We start from the raw sequence: 18938 nt of genomic DNA, 5'->3' as shown, positions 1-18938 counted from the left end.
TGGAAGGATTTTCGTAACAGCATGATTTAGTATTAAATAGAATGATTTAACTGATGTTGATTAGTCCTGTACAGATAAATTAATGAGGCAAGAAACCTAATCTCTGATTTATTGATGTATTTACCAACAGTGAGTTATGAAATAATTTTTACTTCATTTGAAGAAACTTTTTATTTAAAAACGAACGAGTAAGGCCTTTTATGTAACCTACTTTGGAAAAATCCAGACAAAATGATCATAAGTAACAAAACTCCAGAACTGCACCATGATTTTTTTAAAAATCTACCTTGATCTGTATCTTGCCTAGTTGTAAAAGTATTCCTTTGAGTGAGTTCTTATAGAATCTCAAATTTGGTTATATGTGTATTAGGAATTCTGTATTTGCAAATGACCAACCCCAACTAAAAATAGGTTAAAGAGGAAAAGGGACTTTATTAGAAGGACACTGGAGTGGGTCACAGAATTGGGGAAGAGCTCCAATGACTTTGGGAACAGGACTTGGAAATCACCATTCCCTTTGAGGAGGGCAATCTTTCTCTCTCACTACACACATGCGCATGTGAGAGCACTTTCCAGTAATCATCACCTTTGTCCAGGACCTTAATCATACCTACATTTTGGCAGTAGTGTTCCAACTTTCAGCATCCAGCTGTTCATATTTTAATCCATTCTGCAAGAGATGATTTTGATTGTATGATTTTGATCCTCATTGTCTCAGAAGTTTATGCTCACCTGTTATGATCTATTCTATAAAATCCAAATAATTTTGCATTCAGAATTTTTCGTATTCTGGTCCCACACTTTCTATTGTAAACTTATATGCCAAAAGCCACAAAGTATTAAACGCTTTCTCTAATTAGGCTAGTATCATTATTTTCACAACACTGAATACATTCTTATGTCTGTGCCTTTAAGCATAATTTCCATGCTTAGATACTCCATTGCCCTCCCCAAGCACCAGCCGCATTCCACTATGAGGATATTTTAAATGCTCGTTGCCCCTACACCACTTACCCCAAATGTGGCCCAGGCTAGAAAAGAGATCCTAATTGTTTGGCTTAATACATGGATCTTAGAGTTTTGGGGTGAATTCCAGATGATCTGATGAACTACAACTTGGTCAAAAACATTTTGATGGAGAATAATGTAATGAACTGGATCATTTGGTCAAAAATAAATCTCAGTTACTAGACTTTCTGTATTAATAATTTTGTTTTTCTATGAATCTTTTAAGCATTCCTAACTTTTTTTTCCCCAGAAATTATGAGGCTAAAATGTAAGAAACTGTTCTTCCATGTTTGTGAAATTTTGGAGCAACTGAAATGTGTGACAATAGGAGATTAGTAAATCAGTAAGTAATTGTTGGATGGTGTGAGATAGAATTAGTTGGAACAATCCATGTCATCCATCTTTGTGCAAAACGTGAAAACATAGCTAAACAACCGGGACAGACATCATCAGTTTAGAAAATAACGTAGTAAATAATTTGAAGCAGAAAATTCCCCAAACTTGAAAATTTCAGTTACTTTTATTATTTATTTTATTTTTCTTATTAGAAAAGCAATGCATGCATGCTTATTACATAAAAGTTAGAAAATCAGAGAAGCAGAACAACATTAAAAAATGGCCATAGTCCCACTCAATAGAGATTATAACAATTATCCTCTTGATGCAAATTCTTCAAAATCCTGTCCTATGTATATTTATTTTATAGATGTACATATGATTCCATAAATTAGGTAATACTGCTTATGATTTGTCTGTAGCTAACTATAATTTGTTAAAGTAATTGATTTGTAGCCAACAATTAATTTGTTCTATTTAACCTCTAATTCGTGAGTTATTTCAACTAATCCCTATTGTTGGCCTTTTAGATTTGTTTCAAGTAATCTGAGAACTATGACTGGCACGTAGTAGCTACTCAATAAATGTTTGACTAAAAGAATAAGTAAATGAATAATCTCATGTTGTTGGATGGTTAGATTGTTTCAAGTCAACTCTGTTGTTGATGGAGAGTGTACAGTCTTGATGAAGAGCTGCCAATTTATGAAGAAGCATGACATCTACCCCAACTGTATTTGTGCAGAGGGCAATGGGAAAGGGATGTCTACTGTGTCTGGGGAGCCAAACAAGCCTTCACAGGGGAGATGAGAATGGAGGTGAATTTGGAAGGAGAGAGAATTTTTCAGAGAATAACTGGGGAAAATAGCAGTAAGAGGAAGCAGGATTAATTAGGGACTGCTTCTTGGAAGAGGCAAGTCTAAACAGAAGGCAGGGAGGGATAGAGATGATAGAGGAAAAGTAGAATGTCATTACAGGGTTGATAGGTTGCCATCCAAGGTAGGTACAGGCTTGGGTGAGGGGTAACAAGAAATTGACCTGACAGTAGCAAAAGAGCAGGGTTGGGGAACGATGAGATATATATTGATAGGAAATTGTTAATTTGTGGGAGGCTGTAAGGCTTGGTGATCGAGCTAGAAATTCTACTTATTTAATTGGCCAAGAAGTACAAAATAAAGTCAAGCAAGCCCAGCTGCTGCCTAAGTCCATGATTTTTCTGACCGGGTGTCAGCGAGGGTGGACATAAGGCCCTGGGCATAGGTTGGGGCCTGGGTGATAGAGGCAGGTCCCAGGCAACTTTTGAGGAACTGCACACAGAGATTACTGGTTATTTTTGTGGATAAAATCATAGGGGCCTATTTTTTGGAAATTATTTATGTGCTCTATTAGGTGGTTGTTTTGGGGGAGGATGCTTGAAATTCTTTCTGAAGGAACTTTAGTTTACAATCCATGGGGCTTTGCTGATAGAAATAAGAGGAATAATTCGGCCTACAGTCATGAACTTTAGGCTAGTTGTGTACTTGTGTAACAGCCCAGGGTAGCAGTGACTTTTAAGAAAGTCCCTAGATGTGTAATCATGATACTATTCTTGAACTTGTGGTAAGAGGATGCCAAAGGGGAAAAAAAATTTCCAGTGCTCTCTGAAATTTATCTAGTCCTTCGACCTTTCTCAGAAGATTGCACCTTTATTTTAGAACTAAAACAACATCTTGAGGGCTCTTTTTGGGTAGGGAGTAGACACGAATTAGCCGTTTGAATGATTTTCTGTTTATGGGCTGCATTTCAGTTCTTTTACCATTGGTCTCAGTCCATTTAATTAAGATTATTTGTAGGATTAAATTAATCCTTTAAGAATTATTCCATTTCAATTTTTTAAAAAATCTAAAGAATGATTAAAAAAAAAAGTGACCCATTCAATATCACCTCTGAAATACATTTGAATGCTTAATACCGTCCATGTCTTTTCCAACTTCAGACTCAGTTACCCAGCTTCCAACCAGGCATCTTCATTGGGATGTCAAACCCATGACCTAAACAGAACTTGATCGCTTCCCTTCCCCAGTCCCTTATTTTTTGCTTTCTCTGTTGTCCTTGATTCTTCCCCTCACAAGTCATATGTAACATCCAGTTCACCAGCAAGTTCTATTGATTCCACCTTCAGTGATAGCCTAAATCTGGCCCCTTCTCACTATCTCCTTTGGTCCAAACCAACCTCATCTTTTGCCTGGACCATTGCAACAGCTCCCTAACTGGTCTTCTTGCTGCCATCTTGCCCTCCTAGAGTCTGTTCACCACACGACAGCCAGTCATCTTTTAAAAATCATAAATCAAATGACATTACCACCACACTTGAATAATAAACAAAATGGCCAGTCACAATTCTAAGTGCTTTCCATATATTGACTTATTCAATCGTCATAAAGATGTGAACATAAGGTGCTATTGTTCTCCCTATTTTCCAGATGAGGAAACAGAGGCACAGAGAGTTAGATTATGTGTCCAAAGTCACACAGCTAATAAGAGTACAGATTTAGAACAGTCTGAGTGACTGTTGTGGTTTTAGTTTGTATTTCCCTGTTGATATTGGTGTTGAGCACCTTTCCATGTGCTTATCGAGCATTGGTGTGGATGCTCTAGTGAAATGTCCGTTCAAATTTTTTGTTCATGGTGGGGAGGGGGGTGGTTTCTTTTTTATTATTGATTGGTAGGAATAGTGTATTTACTTGGATATAACTCTTTTGTCATATACATATTTTTATTATTTCCCCTCAGTGTTTTGTCTTTTCTTTTTGTTAACTTTTGATGAGCAGATTTCAATCTTGATGATGTCCAATTTATCAATTTTTTTCTTTTATGATTAATACTTCTGTGTTCTAAGAAATCTTCTCCTACTCCAAAATCAAGAGGCTGTGTTTTGTTCCACAAGCTTTATAGTTTTAGCTTTTACATTTGGATCTATGAATTATCTCATATGAATTTTTATGCACAGTGTAAGGTTGAGTTCATTTTTCTCCATATATTTTCACAATTGTTGCAGGAGAATTTGTTGAAAAGTCTTTCCGTTTGCCATATAAGTGCCTTGGTACATTTGTTGGAAATCAACTGGCCATGGGCTTTAAAAAGTCTCTATTCTTCTCCTTTGATCTATTTGTCTATCCTTATGCCAATATCACACTGTATTGACTATTATGCTTCAACTTTGTTCTTCCTTTTGCAGAGTATTTTAACTGTTCTAGGTGCTTTGAATTATCATATACATTTTAGAATCAACTTATTAATTTCCACAAAAATTGTGTTGGGATTTTGGATGGGATGGTGTTGAACCTAGAGATCAACTCGGGGAGAATGGATAACTTAACAAGGTTGAGTCTTACAATCCATAAAAATGGTATCTCTCTCACATATACATTATTGATACTATGTATAAAATAGACAGCTGATGGGAATATACTGAACATAGCACAGGGAACTCTATCTAATGCACTGTGGTAACTTAAATGAGAGGGAAGTCTAAAAGGGAGGGGATCTCTGTATGTGTCTGGCTGATTCATTTTGTTGTGCAGTGGAGGCTAAAACAACATTGTAAAGCAACCATACTCGAATAAAAATTAATAAAAAATGGTATTTCTTTCCATTTATTTAGGTCTTCTTTAATTTCTTTTAGTACTGTTTTGTGTAGTAGATTTGCACATCTTTTGTGAAATTACTCCTAAGTATTTTATGGTTTCAGTGCTATTGGAAGTGGTATTGTATTTAAAATTTATTTTCCAAATGCTTGTTGCTCATATATTAAAATACAATTGAGTTTTGTATCTTGACAGTGTGTTCTGGTAACTTGCTAAATTCACTTATTAGTTCTAATTAGGTTTTTTTTTTAGATTCCTTAGGGTTTCTATATAGTTAATCGTGTTTTATATGAATGAGTTATTTTCTCTTCTTTCCAATCAACATGACTTCATTTCTTTTATTTGCCTTACTACACTGGCTAGGACCTCCAGTACAGTGTAAATAAAAGTTGTGAGAGTGGTTAAGTTTATTTCTAAGTATTTTATTCTTTTTGTATCTATTATAAATGGAATTATTTTCTAAATTTCCTCTTTGGATTATTCATTGATATTGTATAGAAATACAACTGATTTTTGAATGTTGATATCATATCCTGCAATTTGCTGAATTCACTTATTAGCTCTAATAATTTTTTGTGTGTGTGAATTCTTTAGCACAAAAGAATTATGTAGAATCACGTCATTGGTGAATAGAGATAGTTTTACTTCTTTCCGACTTCTTTCCTTTTTTTTCCCCCTTGCCTAGTTACTCTGATTAGAACTTGCAATGCACTGTTTCTGTCTTGATCCTGATCTTAGGAAAGTCTTTCACCAATTGAGTATGATGCTAACTGTGGGTTTTTCAGAAATGCCCCTATCACATCACAATAGTTCCCTTTTATTCCTGTTTTTTTAGTGTTTTTGTCATGAAATACGTTTGGATTTTGTCAAATGCCTTTTCTGCATTCACTGAGATGATCATATGGGGTTTCCCCTTCTTCATTCCATTAATGTGATGTATTGCATTGATTGATTTTCATATGTTGAACCATCCTTGCATTCCTGGGATAAATCCTACTTGATCATGGTATATACTCCTTTTAGTATGCTGCTGGAATTGTTTTGTCAGTATTTTGTTGAGTTTTTTTGTATCTATATCCATAAGGTCTATTGGTCTGTAGCTTTTTTTTTTTTCTTATGATGTCCTTATCTGGCTTTGGTATTATGGTAATGCAATGCTGGCTTCATAGAGTGAGTTAGGAAGTATTCCTTTCTCTTCTGTCTTTTGAAGAACTTGAGAAGGTTTGGTGTTAATTTTTCTTTAAATGTTTGGCACAATTTATCATTGCAGCCACTGGCCCTGGGTTTTTCTTAGTTGAGCAGTTTTTGATTACTGATTCAATCTCTTATTTATACATCTGTTCAGGTTTTTTATTTTTCCTTGAGCCACTTTTTGGGAATTTGTGTGTTTCTAGGAATTTGTCCATTACATCTAGGTTATGTAATTTGTTGGCATATACTTTTTCATAGTATTTGCTTATAATTCTTTTATAAGAATTGTTATATTGTGTTTTTGTTTTTATTCATCTTTTAGTATTTTCTAATACTAAAATTAGAAATTGGTGACTTCCAAAATTGGTGATACTAGCTCATTGGTAGAAAGAAATATGAGATCCATTTTTTCTAGATTTTTCAGACCCTAGATTTCAAAATACATATTGAGGCTGGGAAGGAAGTAAGGAGGATATCACATACCAGAAGGAAGTGAGGAGAATGTCTTATGCCCCAGATTGGATTTTTAGTGCATCTTGAAACAATACAGTATTATTCTCAGAGGCCTACCATGCCAAATTCCTTCTAATTTATTTTTTTGATGGTATGGGCTGTAAGTTCTCTGTCTCTCAAGGTATCAGAAATAAAGTACAATCAGGGTATCTTATGAGAGAGTTTGTCTGCTCTGGCTCAGAAACATGTTTGCTTCTGTCCCAGACTCTTTGATCTGATTCTTACTGCCAGTCTTCATTCTTCCGTATCTGTTTATTGAATACTTACTCTGCACCAGACATTTTGCTAGAGTCTGAGAATAGAGAGATAAGAGACCTAGCCAATGCCTTCAGAAGACCTACAATCTAGACACTTAAATTCAATATAATATGGTTCAGGTCTTTGATAGAGGCCAGCTGTGGAGACACATGGAATGGACATTTAAGCGTGGGGAGAGGGAAGATGTCAGGGAAGACTTCCTGGAGATGGTGATGTCTGGGCTGAGTTTTGAAGGGGGGTGAGGCTGGAGGGACTGGGAGTAGGTAAAACATGAGAGTCCTGCACCTATTAAAGCAGGGAAGCCTAGGGGATTTCAGAATTTCACATAGGATTCAGTGTGCCTAGGATTTGGGATTTGAGGCAGAGCCCGTAGGGCAGGTTAGAGAGCAATGAGGCAGGGGTTAATTAAATCAAGGCTTTCAACTAACCATCCTGAACAGTTCAAGCAGGGCCTGCCTTGGGTTATTTCCTTTTTTGATTTTAAGGGTTTTTTCTTCCCTCTAAAGCAATACATGTGTATGGTAGGAAATGAAAGAAATATATAGATAAGCACAATGAGGACAATGATACCACCCACAAAACCTTCCAGTTATAAATCCTTCCAGATCTTAATGTACATATTTTTGTTTAATAAAAATGCTATTAAATTCTGCTTATTGCTTTGTAACCTGCTTTTTTGTTCAGTTAGTATTTTAGAAACATTTTTCACATGTTAATAGACATTGTTCTATATTATTTATAGTGTTTGAATAGTAGTATATCTTTAGTCATACCATAATGTATTAAAACATGCATATATGGGTATAAATGTATTTGAATAGTGGACATTTCAGTTGTTTTCAATATTTTGCTATTAGAAATAGTATTTAGATGACCATTTTTGCTTATACCCTTAATTGTTTCCCAGAGTCCTTGTCAATAGCTTTTAAAATTCTCAGTCTTAAGATAACAACCTTACAAGATTAACATACTTGGAATAATTAGAAGGCAATGCAAAACCGTACATAACCATCTCCCTATTAATCATCCTAAGTGGTTGCAACATCCTAAATGGTGACTTTTGTAAACCTAGCATCATAGTATTTGATTACTCACATCTACCATCAGAAAATGGAATGAACTCATGAGGAGGTGATGAAGCGGAGTTCAGTTCAGTGTAACAGACAATGGGGCCTTCGTGTTCCAGGGAGGGCCTGAGGGACTCCTCAAGGAGCATAGCTGGGAGGGAGGCGTCATCACCTGCAGTAAGTGATGTCAGAGAAGTAAGTGATATAAGGGCTCAGTGTGGCAGGTCGGGGTGGGAGTGGGGCAGGGAACTTCCTGGAGAAGATGCCACACATGGGATGACCACCAATTAGACTTCCATGGAGAGCAGTCAAACAGCAGATCCAGTGAGGCGTTTTGAAGTGGGGTGTGTGGTTAAGCCAGATGATATCTAAGATGCTTTCCATGTGCGTCAAAGTCCTCCAGAGAAACAGAACCGACAGGATATACAGAGTTATACGGAAAGAGATTTACTAGGAGGGATTGGCTCATGCGGTTATGGAGACTGAGAAGTCCCACAATCTGTTGTGTGCAAGCTGGAGGTTCAGGAAACCCAGTGGCGTAGTTCAAGTACAAACCTGAAGGCCCGCGGACCAGGGGAGGCAATGGTGAAAGTCCTGGTCTGAGTCCAAAGGTCTGAGAACCAGGAGTGCCAACATCCAAAGGCAGGAGAAGATGGATGTCCCAGCTCGGTCAGAGAGCAAGTTCACGCTTCCTTCCCTTTAGGCCCTCATTGGATTGGATGATGCCCACCGCCGTATTGGAGAGAGCAATCTTTTTTACTCAGTTGACTAATTCAAACACTAATCTCTTCCAGAAAAACCCTTAGCGTTTGTTAAGTGGAGCACAGTGTGCCCGAGGTGAGCCTTGGTTTAATAATTGATCAAAGAGAAATTAAGGGGACTTCCCTGGTGACGCAGTGGTTAAGAATCCACCTGCCATTGCAGGGGACATGGGTTCGATCCCTGGCTGGGAAGATCCCACAAGCCACGGAGCAACTAAGCCCCTGCACCACAACTACTGAGCCTGCGCTTTAGAGCCCGCGAGCCACAGCTGCTGAGCCCACGTGCCACAACTACTGAAGCCCGCACATGTACAGCCCATGCTCTGCAACAAGAGAAGCCACCGCAATGAGAAGCCCGTGTGCCACAACGAAGAGTAGCCCCAACTCGCTGCAGCTAGAGAAAAGCCTGTGCGCAGCAACGAAGACCCAATGCAGCCAAAAATTAAAATTAAAATTAAAAAAATTAAAAAAGAGAAATTGAAGGAGAGAAATCTGTCACTCACAGGTCCTGGAGGAAGTACGTAGCGTGCCTTAAGGGACCACATGGGGTGGTTAAGGGAGAGCACAGAGAGAGGGAGAGAGACAGAACCCCAGACTCATGCCTTTAATAGGGTCCATGTGTGAGTGCTTTGGGGTTCCTGGGCCGGATTGGTCAATTCAAGCCAAAAGAGGGGTTTTGGTAAGCCCCACAGGGGTCTTATGTAAGGGGTGCATAAGGCATATAGATTCTGGGAGGCAGGGGAGACCTGTTGATCACAGGAGCTATTGGGGAAGTCATCTCAGGAACTTACATTTGTTTGTGATTGTGGGCTGCTATCTAGGCAGGGCATGCGCTTGCATGAGGGTCTAGTGTCAGTTTAAGTTCCCTGTAGGACACATAGTTAAACAAAATGGATGCCGAGGCAGAACACCATGAAGTAGCTTAGTTAAACTCTTGACAAATGCTTTACCAGCCATGTGGGGGGTCCCTCAGTCCAGTCAGTCGACACATAAAACTAATCATCACACTTTCCAGTGCTACAAATTTATACTGTACTTCTCTAAAATAATTGACCACTTGAAAAACACTTTCACTTATATCATATTTAATCCTTGCAATGTCCCTGAAGGAGAATAGATGCTATTCCCATTTGTTCAAAGAAGTACCTGAGGCTCACACTGGTAACAGAGGATTTGGAATCCAAACTTGAGATTCTTCTAATCCAAACTCCAGGTCGTATCACTATATCACATCGATGCTACGGCTGAATTCCTTAGCAGGTGGCGTTTCCTTTACCTGCTGTGTTTTTCTTTTTGTTCTGTTGAGCCTTCAGGGAGAGAAGGAATAAGCATTCATGGAGACCCTACCATGTAGAAACTCTGTTAGGTGTTTTGTGTAAAGTGTCTCATTTAATCCTCATTACAGCCCTGTGAGAGACAGGAAAGTTAGTTTTACCTGCCCTGGTTAAGTTATGTGGTCAAAGGCACACACAAAAAAGTGATGGAGCAGGAATTTTATCTGATATCAAACACCACGTGTGCACTTCCCTATAGCCAAGGTCATTCGTTTCCTTGCCAGACCTCCTCTGAGCCATGTCAAAGTACTCAAGGTTAGAAGAGTGGCCTGTGATTGTAGACAGTTCTACTGTATGGCTCTGACTTCAGCTGCCTGCAAAACTGACCCATATCAGGAAGTTCTTGGTTGCTCCCACTTCTCCCTGGCCTCCTGACTCCCCCATCTTAGTGCTTGTCCTGTAGAGGTATGTCTGTTAGGGTTAGGTCATGACTATCCGCAGGCTTCAAATCAGCCAAATTAGGAAAGTCCTCTAGTCTAACCTCATGAGTACTACAGCCTGGATTTCCCCTTTTCTTTTCTGTTTAACTGTTAACTGGTGAGATTGCTTGTCCATGGGGAAGGGAGAGATAGGGTGGTGAAGGTGAGGAAGATAGAGAAGGGTGGGGCACATCACAAATCCAGCAGCATAGCACAATCAAGCCCCAGTTTCTTGAATCACATGGGCAAAGGCCACTATTCTTATGATCAATATTTTATTCTCCATTTCCTTCCTAGCATGTAGATAGCTGCTTTAGGTCATGAAAAAAACACATTCCGTGAAATGAAACATAGTAGATGTTTACTAAGAAACTAAAAATGAAAGACATGCACTATTTGATTCCATTGAAATATTTGGCTGAACTCGTAAGAATGGTGATGAGGCCATTCTTGGACACCTGCACTGAAATGAACCAAGAGCAGAATATTAAGGAACAAGGAAGAGGATGTTTGGCATAGGAGTGCAAGAGCTTCTTCAGGCCCAGGGAGTGGAATGAAAACTGGCACGATCATTGGGAGAATGTGAGTCAAACAGAGAATTAGAATGGAATTTTCCAAGAGAATGTATTAGGAGAGCAAAAGGCTGATAAACAGCTTTTGCATTTGGAGAAAAACGGGGAGTAAATCAGGAATTCAAAAGTAAAGAAAAACCTAATTCAAGTAAGGGAAGAAAAAAAACCACTATTCTTTGTAAATAGAGAGGAGACAAATGAAAATAAGATATCAGAAGTCAGCAAGATTTTATGGGAGTCTGAAGTTGATTTAATGGAAGCAAAGCCCATTTCATTGCTGTAGGAAACCCCCAGCTGAGCTGCTGACTCACTGTGGACATCTGATCTCTTCAGAGCTGCATTTAGGTGTTTTTGCTCTTGACTTGTATCTTGTACCCTGCGGGGGTCGGCAGGAAGCCAGCCGTGTCCCAGAGTACTGGATGGTGGGCCAAGATTAGATATCGGAGTTGGTTCTTTATTGCGCTGATTCTTCTTAGAGAAGAACAAAGATTGTGAGAACATGTGTTAGAATTTTTGTTATGAGACATGAATACAAAATATTAAATTGACTCCAACAATTTAAGTCAACTTGAAAACTCCCGGTCTCTTAGGATAAAAAAATATAATCCTATTTAGAAATTCCTGGTGTAATCACAGATGCGGGATTGGCTCTTTTCACGAAGGTTATTAATTAAAAAGTACATAATTCAAAGTCATTTAAGTAGTAAGATATTATAACAAATTCTTATTTCATTAACTTTTCAAAGTATGAATAATAAGTACATATTCAACACAAGAAATTCACATTTTTCCACTGGCTGCTGAAAAACAGTGGAAATGATTCCAGTTATGGTTGCAGCTCACTGTGGGCTGACTTACCTCTGGAATTATTTATTGGTTCCAGGTGACTTTTACATTGTGGGGTTAGTCATTAGGTTAGACTTGATGAGAAACAGATATAACTAGAAATGGGGATTCAAATACATGTTGTATTTCTGCTCACAATCAGAGATAAATTCACCGTGGTTTTTCTCTTTATAGGCTCATGCCAAAATCTGGCATCTCTACAATACTTCTTTCCGCCCCACTCAGGGAGGCCAGGTGTCCATTGCCCTGAGCTCCCACTGGATCAGTCCTCGAAGAATGACTGAACATAGCATCAAAGAATGTCAGAAATCTCTTGACTTTGTCCTAGGCTGGTTTGCCAAACCCATATTTATTGATGGGGACTATCCTGAGAGCATGAAGAATAACCTTTCATCTCTTCTGCCTGATTTTACTGAATCTGAGAAAAAGTTCATCAAGGGAACAGCCGACTTTTTTGCTCTTTCCTTTGGACCAACCTTGAGTTTTCAACTGTTGGACCCTCAGATGAAGTTCCGTCAGTTGGAATCTCCCAGCCTGAGGCAACTCCTTTCCTGGATTGACCTTGAGTATAACCACCCTCAAATATTTATTGTGGAAAATGGCTGGTTTGTTTCAGGGACCACCAAGAGAGATGATGCCAAATACATGTATTACCTCAAAAAATTCATAATGGAAACCTTAAAAGGTAGGATTGTGGATAAAATCCTAATTTCCTTCCAGAATCCACTGGAAAAACAATCTTTAAGATGATCTTAATAAACTGTGAATTTATAGTTTTTAATCAGAATGTAGAAATTCATTTTGGCAATAGTAGGAATGCATTTATGTAACACCTTTCTCATTTGGGACCTTGAGGAACCTGAATTAATTTTTTAAACTCGTTTCGTAAATGAGAAACTGGGTTATAATGTTTAAAATTACTAGACTTTCAGAGTTAGTATTCTAGATTTTTTAGATTATATTAAAGATTAAGTAAATCCCAAGATATCTAGATCCCTGTACACATTTTTCGGTTCAGATTGCTTGTACTGAATAAAACACTTTGTATTAAAAAAAAAAAAAAAGGAATATCAATATTTTCTGAAGAAAAGAGTAAGTAGTCCATGCCTTTGAAGACTTAATTCATTACTGCATCAGGCACAAAGATAGGTGCTTAGGATAGAAAGTAGAACAAGATATCTTGGCCCAAAGAGCACCCACTAGAAATAAGGGAAATTCAGATAAAAACATACTGGAGATAAGCCTATTTGTGAAGACATTTACTAATATTTGTAGAGTTATCTAGGTTCTCTTAGAGACTTTCATCAGTGAGAAGGGTCATCAGTTTACCAAACAATAAGCATTATACTTACTGAAGTAGTAAAACCCTCAGATGCTCTTGAATCATGAGACGAGTGCCCATCACAGGGTCACGTTGCTCTTGTCCTCTTTCCTTTGCAGCCATCAGGCTGGACGGGGTGGATGTCATCGGGTACACAGCGTGGTCCCTCATGGATGGCTTCGAGTGGCACAGAGGCTACAGCATCAGACGTGGACTCTTCTACGTCGACTTTCTAAGCCAGGATAAGAAGTTGTTGCCGAAGTCTTCAGCCTTGTTCTACCAGAAGCTGATAGAGAAAAATGGCTTCCCTCCTTTACCTGAAAATCAACCCCTAGAAGGGACATTTCCCTGTGACTTTGCTTGGGGAATTGTTGACAACTACATTCAAGTAAGTCAGCTGACAAAACCAATCCGCAGTCTCACCAAGCCCTATCACTAGTAAGTAGTACTTCCTTATTAGGTTGTCATGGCACATTGTCCATTCCTCAGGCCAAACATGGTTCCTTAGTGAGCACATTAAAGGCACCATTTGGAACGCTGCACTCTTCTCTCCAAAAATCTTTCTAGCTTCATCTTTCACTTTAAATCAGCTCCAAGGGGAACAGATTAAAAATATATCCATCTTTAAGATCTGATAGGATAGTGAAAGATAAAACACTCTCTTTTAATACCATGGTTTTCAACCCCTTTTAAAGTAGTTGTTGAGTTCTTCCATAAACAAGATATAAAACAGAACTCCACATTATCTGAGATCTCGGTGGAGCTGCTGAGATTGAAGCAGGAGCATTAGGCAGAGCCCTACTGAGCCATAACTGTGGAAACCCCAAGCTTGTGGAAATACCTCCAGAAAGAAAAACCCTTGCTCAGTGATTCACTGATCGGAATGCCATTTCGAGCAACAGTTTTTGAATTGCAGTGGTAAGGAAGTTCTTCAAAATGGTCAACCAAGATTTATTGAGCATCTGCTATGTAGTTAGCCCTCAATATTATTTTTAATTTTTCCAACTTTAAAAGAATCTGTTTTCTAGAGTTTGAATACTTTAGTGAGCACTTATTGGATGCTTAGTGTGTACAAAGCCCTGTGTTAATTGCTGGGGGGAGGGGGCTCGGTTGAGGGGAGTACACACTAAGATGAGTAAGATACGACCCCTACTTTCAAAGGAGTCTACTGAAGAAAAATGATGGGTCGCAAATAGTTTGACAGTGTGAACAGAGCATGGTGGTAAGTGAGCAGGGTGGGGAGGGAGTGGAGGTGTTGCTGAACAGAGTCCGTGTGTGAAAATAGAGACCAAGACGGAGACAAAGTTTAGTATCCACAGACAAGCAAAGGGTTTAGCATGTTGGGTGCTTCTAGCCAATTCACTGGTTCTGCTGGGGAGGAAAAATAACTTTCCCTCTACCCTTCTGAGTTCTTAACTGAGACCCCTGTAATAAGAGATAGATTAACATTAGAAGAACAAGCAGAAGTTTATTAGTATGTTTACCTCGTGTGTACATGGGAGATGCTCTGAGGAAGATGAGTAACTCCCCAAGGTGGCTTAGAGCTCAGGCTTAAATACCATCTTAATAGGAAAAGGGAGAAAGTACATGATTTTTAGGAAAGATGAATGGGCCCTTAAAAGAATAGATGGGTGCTATGATAGTTTGTGACAAAGTTTGCCTGCATGTGATGTTGGCTTTGAATATCCTCTCCTGTGATAAATCTTCCCTGCTTGGTGAAACTCCCACAAAGGGATTTATGACAATCCTTTTGAGTTCCTTTTGGAGGATCTGTCTCAAGGCAGATAAGAGGAGTTCAGAGAAAGCCTTTCCCTTGCATTTGCTATTTTTCAAGTACCTGCAGCTCAAAATTATCTATATACTGACGGGGCATTTTTGGGGTGGCATGCCCTGAACACCTACAGTCATATTTTGGGGCAGCATATTCTGTTACCTTTCAGTTCGAAAGAGGTATTTGGAAGAATGCTTGGATCTGAGGGAAGGCCTTCTAGTTGAAACGGGTTGCTATTGTTTTGGTAAATATCAAATTGAAATCTTTGATATATGGGGGAATAAATCAACACATGGTGGTGCAGTGGTTAAGACTCCATGCTCCCAATGCAGGGGGCCCAGGTTCCATCCCTGGTCAGGGAACTAGATCCCACATGCATGCCACAACTAAGAGTTTGCCTGCCACAACTGTGGAGCCGGCGAGCCGCAACTAAGGAGCCCACCTGCCACCGTGCAACCAAATAAATAAATAATTAAGAAAAAATTTTTTTAAATCAACACCATCCTTAATACTTTTTTTGCTGAGTTGTATTATTCTTACATCTTATTCAGACCTCCAGTTAGTTTTAGGGACAGTCTCGACTTCAGTCCCTTCCTTACATTTAAAAGGCATCCAATGAGGACACAGGGAGGGGGAAGAGTAAGCTGGGACGAAGTGAGAGAGTGGCATGGACATATGTACACTACCAAATGTAAAATAGCTAGCTAGTGGGAAGCAGCCACATAGCACAGGGAAATCAGCTTGGTGCTTTGTGACCACCTAGAGGGGTGGGATAGGGAGGGTGGGAGGGAGACGCAAGAGGGAAGGGATATGGGGATATATGTGTATGTATAGCTGATTCACTTTGTGATATAGCAGAAACTAACACACCATTGGAAAGCAGTTATACTCCAATAAAGATGTTAAAAAAAAAAAAGGCATCCAAGGAACGCTGTGTTTGCAAGGATATCTGAGCCCAGTAGCTTGTCTTCCTGGCTCCGGGTTTTCCTCCCTCCTCCATCTCCCCTTCTCCCTCAGCCCACTGCTATTTGGAACCTCCCCATCCTAATTTCTCCTGCAGTGGGATCCACAGTGGGGGTTCAAGTAGGATCTGAAGCGGCAGAAGTGGTGCTAGTGATGGAGGAGGGAAGGAGGAGGGAAGGAAAGGGGGAAGGCCACTCCCTAGTGCATCCTGGTTGGTCCCTCGTCCTTTCTCTACCTCTTGACCTTCTTCTGAGCCCTGCTTCTTGCTGGGCCCTGGGACCCTAGTCACTGAGGGCTCGTGCTCTGTCCCATCTCTGACAGCAGCCCAGCCAGGGCGGGTAATTCCCAGCTTTGTCTTTTGAGAAGAGAAGGCTCCGCCAGTGTTTCTGTGCAGATGGTATGAACTCAGGGAGCAGTGGGGACATTTGTGGGGAGCCCTTTCACTCCTGCTTTGTTCCCATCCAGGGACTGTGTCTGCCTTGGGAACTGGTCAGTGGTGAGAACGTTTTAAGAGTACATGTTACTTCTTCCAGAGAGAACTCTGATCAGAGGCGACAAGTACGGCAGGCAACGAAGAGGAAGGGAGATAGGGAGAGAATTCCTTTTTCTGCTCCCTAGAGGCAGTTGTTTAGACTTTGATCTAATGCCAGCCACTCATCAGCCCTGGAGCTTTGCCCTCAGGCTGCACAGCTCAGGGCCCCTGCTACCTTCACCTAGCCGAGCCGCCTGGCCCGCTCCCTGCTGAACCAGCCAGACACAGACCCTCTGCAGACCGCAGCTCCTCTAGAAGCTCTCTAGTGGGAAAAGGCTGCAACTGCTCTTTTATTCTTTCTGCTTTTCACCTGGAGCATTGTACTACTGTGGCGGCTCTCTTCCCAAGCTAACTTCCTAACTGACAAAGTAAAAACAAGTTTTTTGTTAGGGCAGTTCTGATGAGTGTATGGATAAGTTTTAATTTACAAGCAGGTCTCATACTTTTAATGCATTAAAAGTGAATTTTTTTAAAATTTTATTTTACTTTATTTTTTTTGTCGTTCAATCGATATTTATTAAGTACCTACCACTATGCTCAGACCAGGGAATAGTGAGACAAATACACTTAGGTGCCTACCTCCGTTCAAATACACAGGCTGGTGAGAAAAACAGCAAGACCCATCATGGTGTCTTTAGCTGGCAATACTTTTTTTTTTTTTTTTAAACATCTTTATTGGAGTATAATTTCTTTACAATGGTGTGTTAGTTTCTGCTTTATAACGAAGTGAATCAGCTATACATATACACATATCCCCATATCTCCTCCCTCTTGCGTCTCCCTCCCACCCTCCCTATCCCACCCCTCTAGGTGGTCACAAAGCACGAGCTCATCTCCCTGTGCTATGTGGCTGCTTCCCACTAGCTATCTGTTTTACATTTGGTAGTGTATATATGTCCATGCCACTCTCTCACTTCGTCCCAGCTTACCCTTCCCCCTCCCCATGTCCTCAAGTACATTCTCTACATATAAGTGAATTTCAAACCATTGAAATTTATCTTTTCACTCCTGGCTAGTATTTCAAACTCCCAGTATGAATGAGGCATGCATTTCACCTGAAAAGCTTTAAAAATAACATCTCATTAACACCACCTGTCTGAAGTCTGATCTTAGGCTTGTTCACATAGATTGTCATTGTCCTTGGGCCTAATTTCCCAGCCAAGAGGTTTGTTTTCCCATAACCACTAATGCTCATAGCTCATAAATACAAAACCTGCTATGTACTGGGGACGTAGAGCTTTTTTAACATTGGCCACTGTTAGGGGAACATTTCTTCCATAATATACTGAATACATACATTATAACCTTCTGAAAGGTTCAGCTTTATTATTTCTTTTTTTTTATTAAGAAATAAGTCAATACATCAGTGGAGATTATATAGAATTTTGCCTGAACACCCATTTATAAATGTCCTGTATTTTTAAGAAATAGAGTATAAATAGAAATTATACCCTAGTCTCTCATGTTTGTTTTCAGATGGACTGAATAAAAGCTGTTGTTCTGGAACAATTATGGTAGAAAAGTTATGAATTTTGTCAACTCAGAGCTCTGTAAAAATAATCCAAATAATTCCTTCAAGCTATGAACACTTTCACTTCCAAAGAGTATGCAAATATTTTCTCTTGCAAAGCTGAGGAAACATGATTTGTGGGTGCATCACAGTGGAAAAATACTTCTGACAGCATTCCCACAGCATTAGAGGAAATGCATGTGTGGGTGATCTACAAGGGACAATTCTCCAGAAAAAGCAATTTCCCTCTGACACGGCTGTATTTTATTACTTTCCTTTATAAGCACAGCACTGACCCCTCTAGAGAAACAGAAGCTCATTTGCAACAGGTCTGAAAAATGCAAGGAAACCTCTGCTAGAGATTCAAAACCGGAGTTTGACCCCAGCTTTTATATAGAGGGTCAAACCGAGGAACCAATTCTAACAGGATTATTTCTGAGGAGAAAACTGGCTTTGGTGGCGGGTCCTTGGGATGAACTGTCAGTTTCCATTCCTGCCATGGTTGGCACGTGGAGGAAGGATTTTGTGATTTTGATTTTGCAATTTGTCCACTTTCCTAAATACATGTTTTCATTTTGAAGGCTTGTAAATCAGAGATTGAGAACCATTATTGTCATGATCGTCACAGAAAAATAATTTAGAAATTTTTAAAAAGTTATGTTAAAATATCTCATTATGGGTGGATGACAGAATTGTTTTCCACATTCTCTATCACTTTCTACCATCAGTCAGAATGAGTTTGCTAAATTCTGTTATGGACACTAATGCCAATAAAAGGCAACCGTTATGCTTATTTTCCATGTCCTTCACCTAGAGCAAACCTCCATTTAGAATGTGATTTTAAGAAGCACAATTTAATCTTAAATATCATTTCATTTTCTGACTCTCAGGTTTTAAGCTTTATTATTTTTTT

At 39.4% G+C, this 18938-nt stretch overlaps 1 protein-coding gene across 9 annotated transcripts in view; it reads left to right on the top strand.

Annotated features, from left to right (window-relative positions):
* KL (klotho) overlaps positions 1–18938 on the top strand; it is a 103408-nt gene that overhangs the window by 22757 nt on the left and 61713 nt on the right. For all 9 annotated transcript variants that reach the window (XR_014256305.1, XR_014256306.1, XR_014256307.1 and 6 more), the window contains exons 2-3: positions 12103–12613; positions 13369–13637. Coding sequence is in view for 1 of the 9 variants with exons in the window: in XM_082435551.1 (XP_082291677.1) it covers positions 12103–12613; positions 13369–13637 (780 nt within the window). In the remaining 8 variants the exon portion in view is untranslated. The remainder of the gene's footprint in view (positions 1–12102; positions 12614–13368; positions 13638–18938) is intronic.

Source organism: Balaenoptera physalus (genome assembly GCF_965194825.1).
Source record: "Balaenoptera physalus genome assembly, chromosome: 18".
NCBI classification, from domain to species: domain Eukaryota; kingdom Metazoa; phylum Chordata; class Mammalia; order Artiodactyla; family Balaenopteridae; genus Balaenoptera; species Balaenoptera physalus.
The sequence above is the reverse complement of the archived record's forward strand: the minus strand, read 5'-3'. Positions and strand labels throughout refer to the sequence as shown.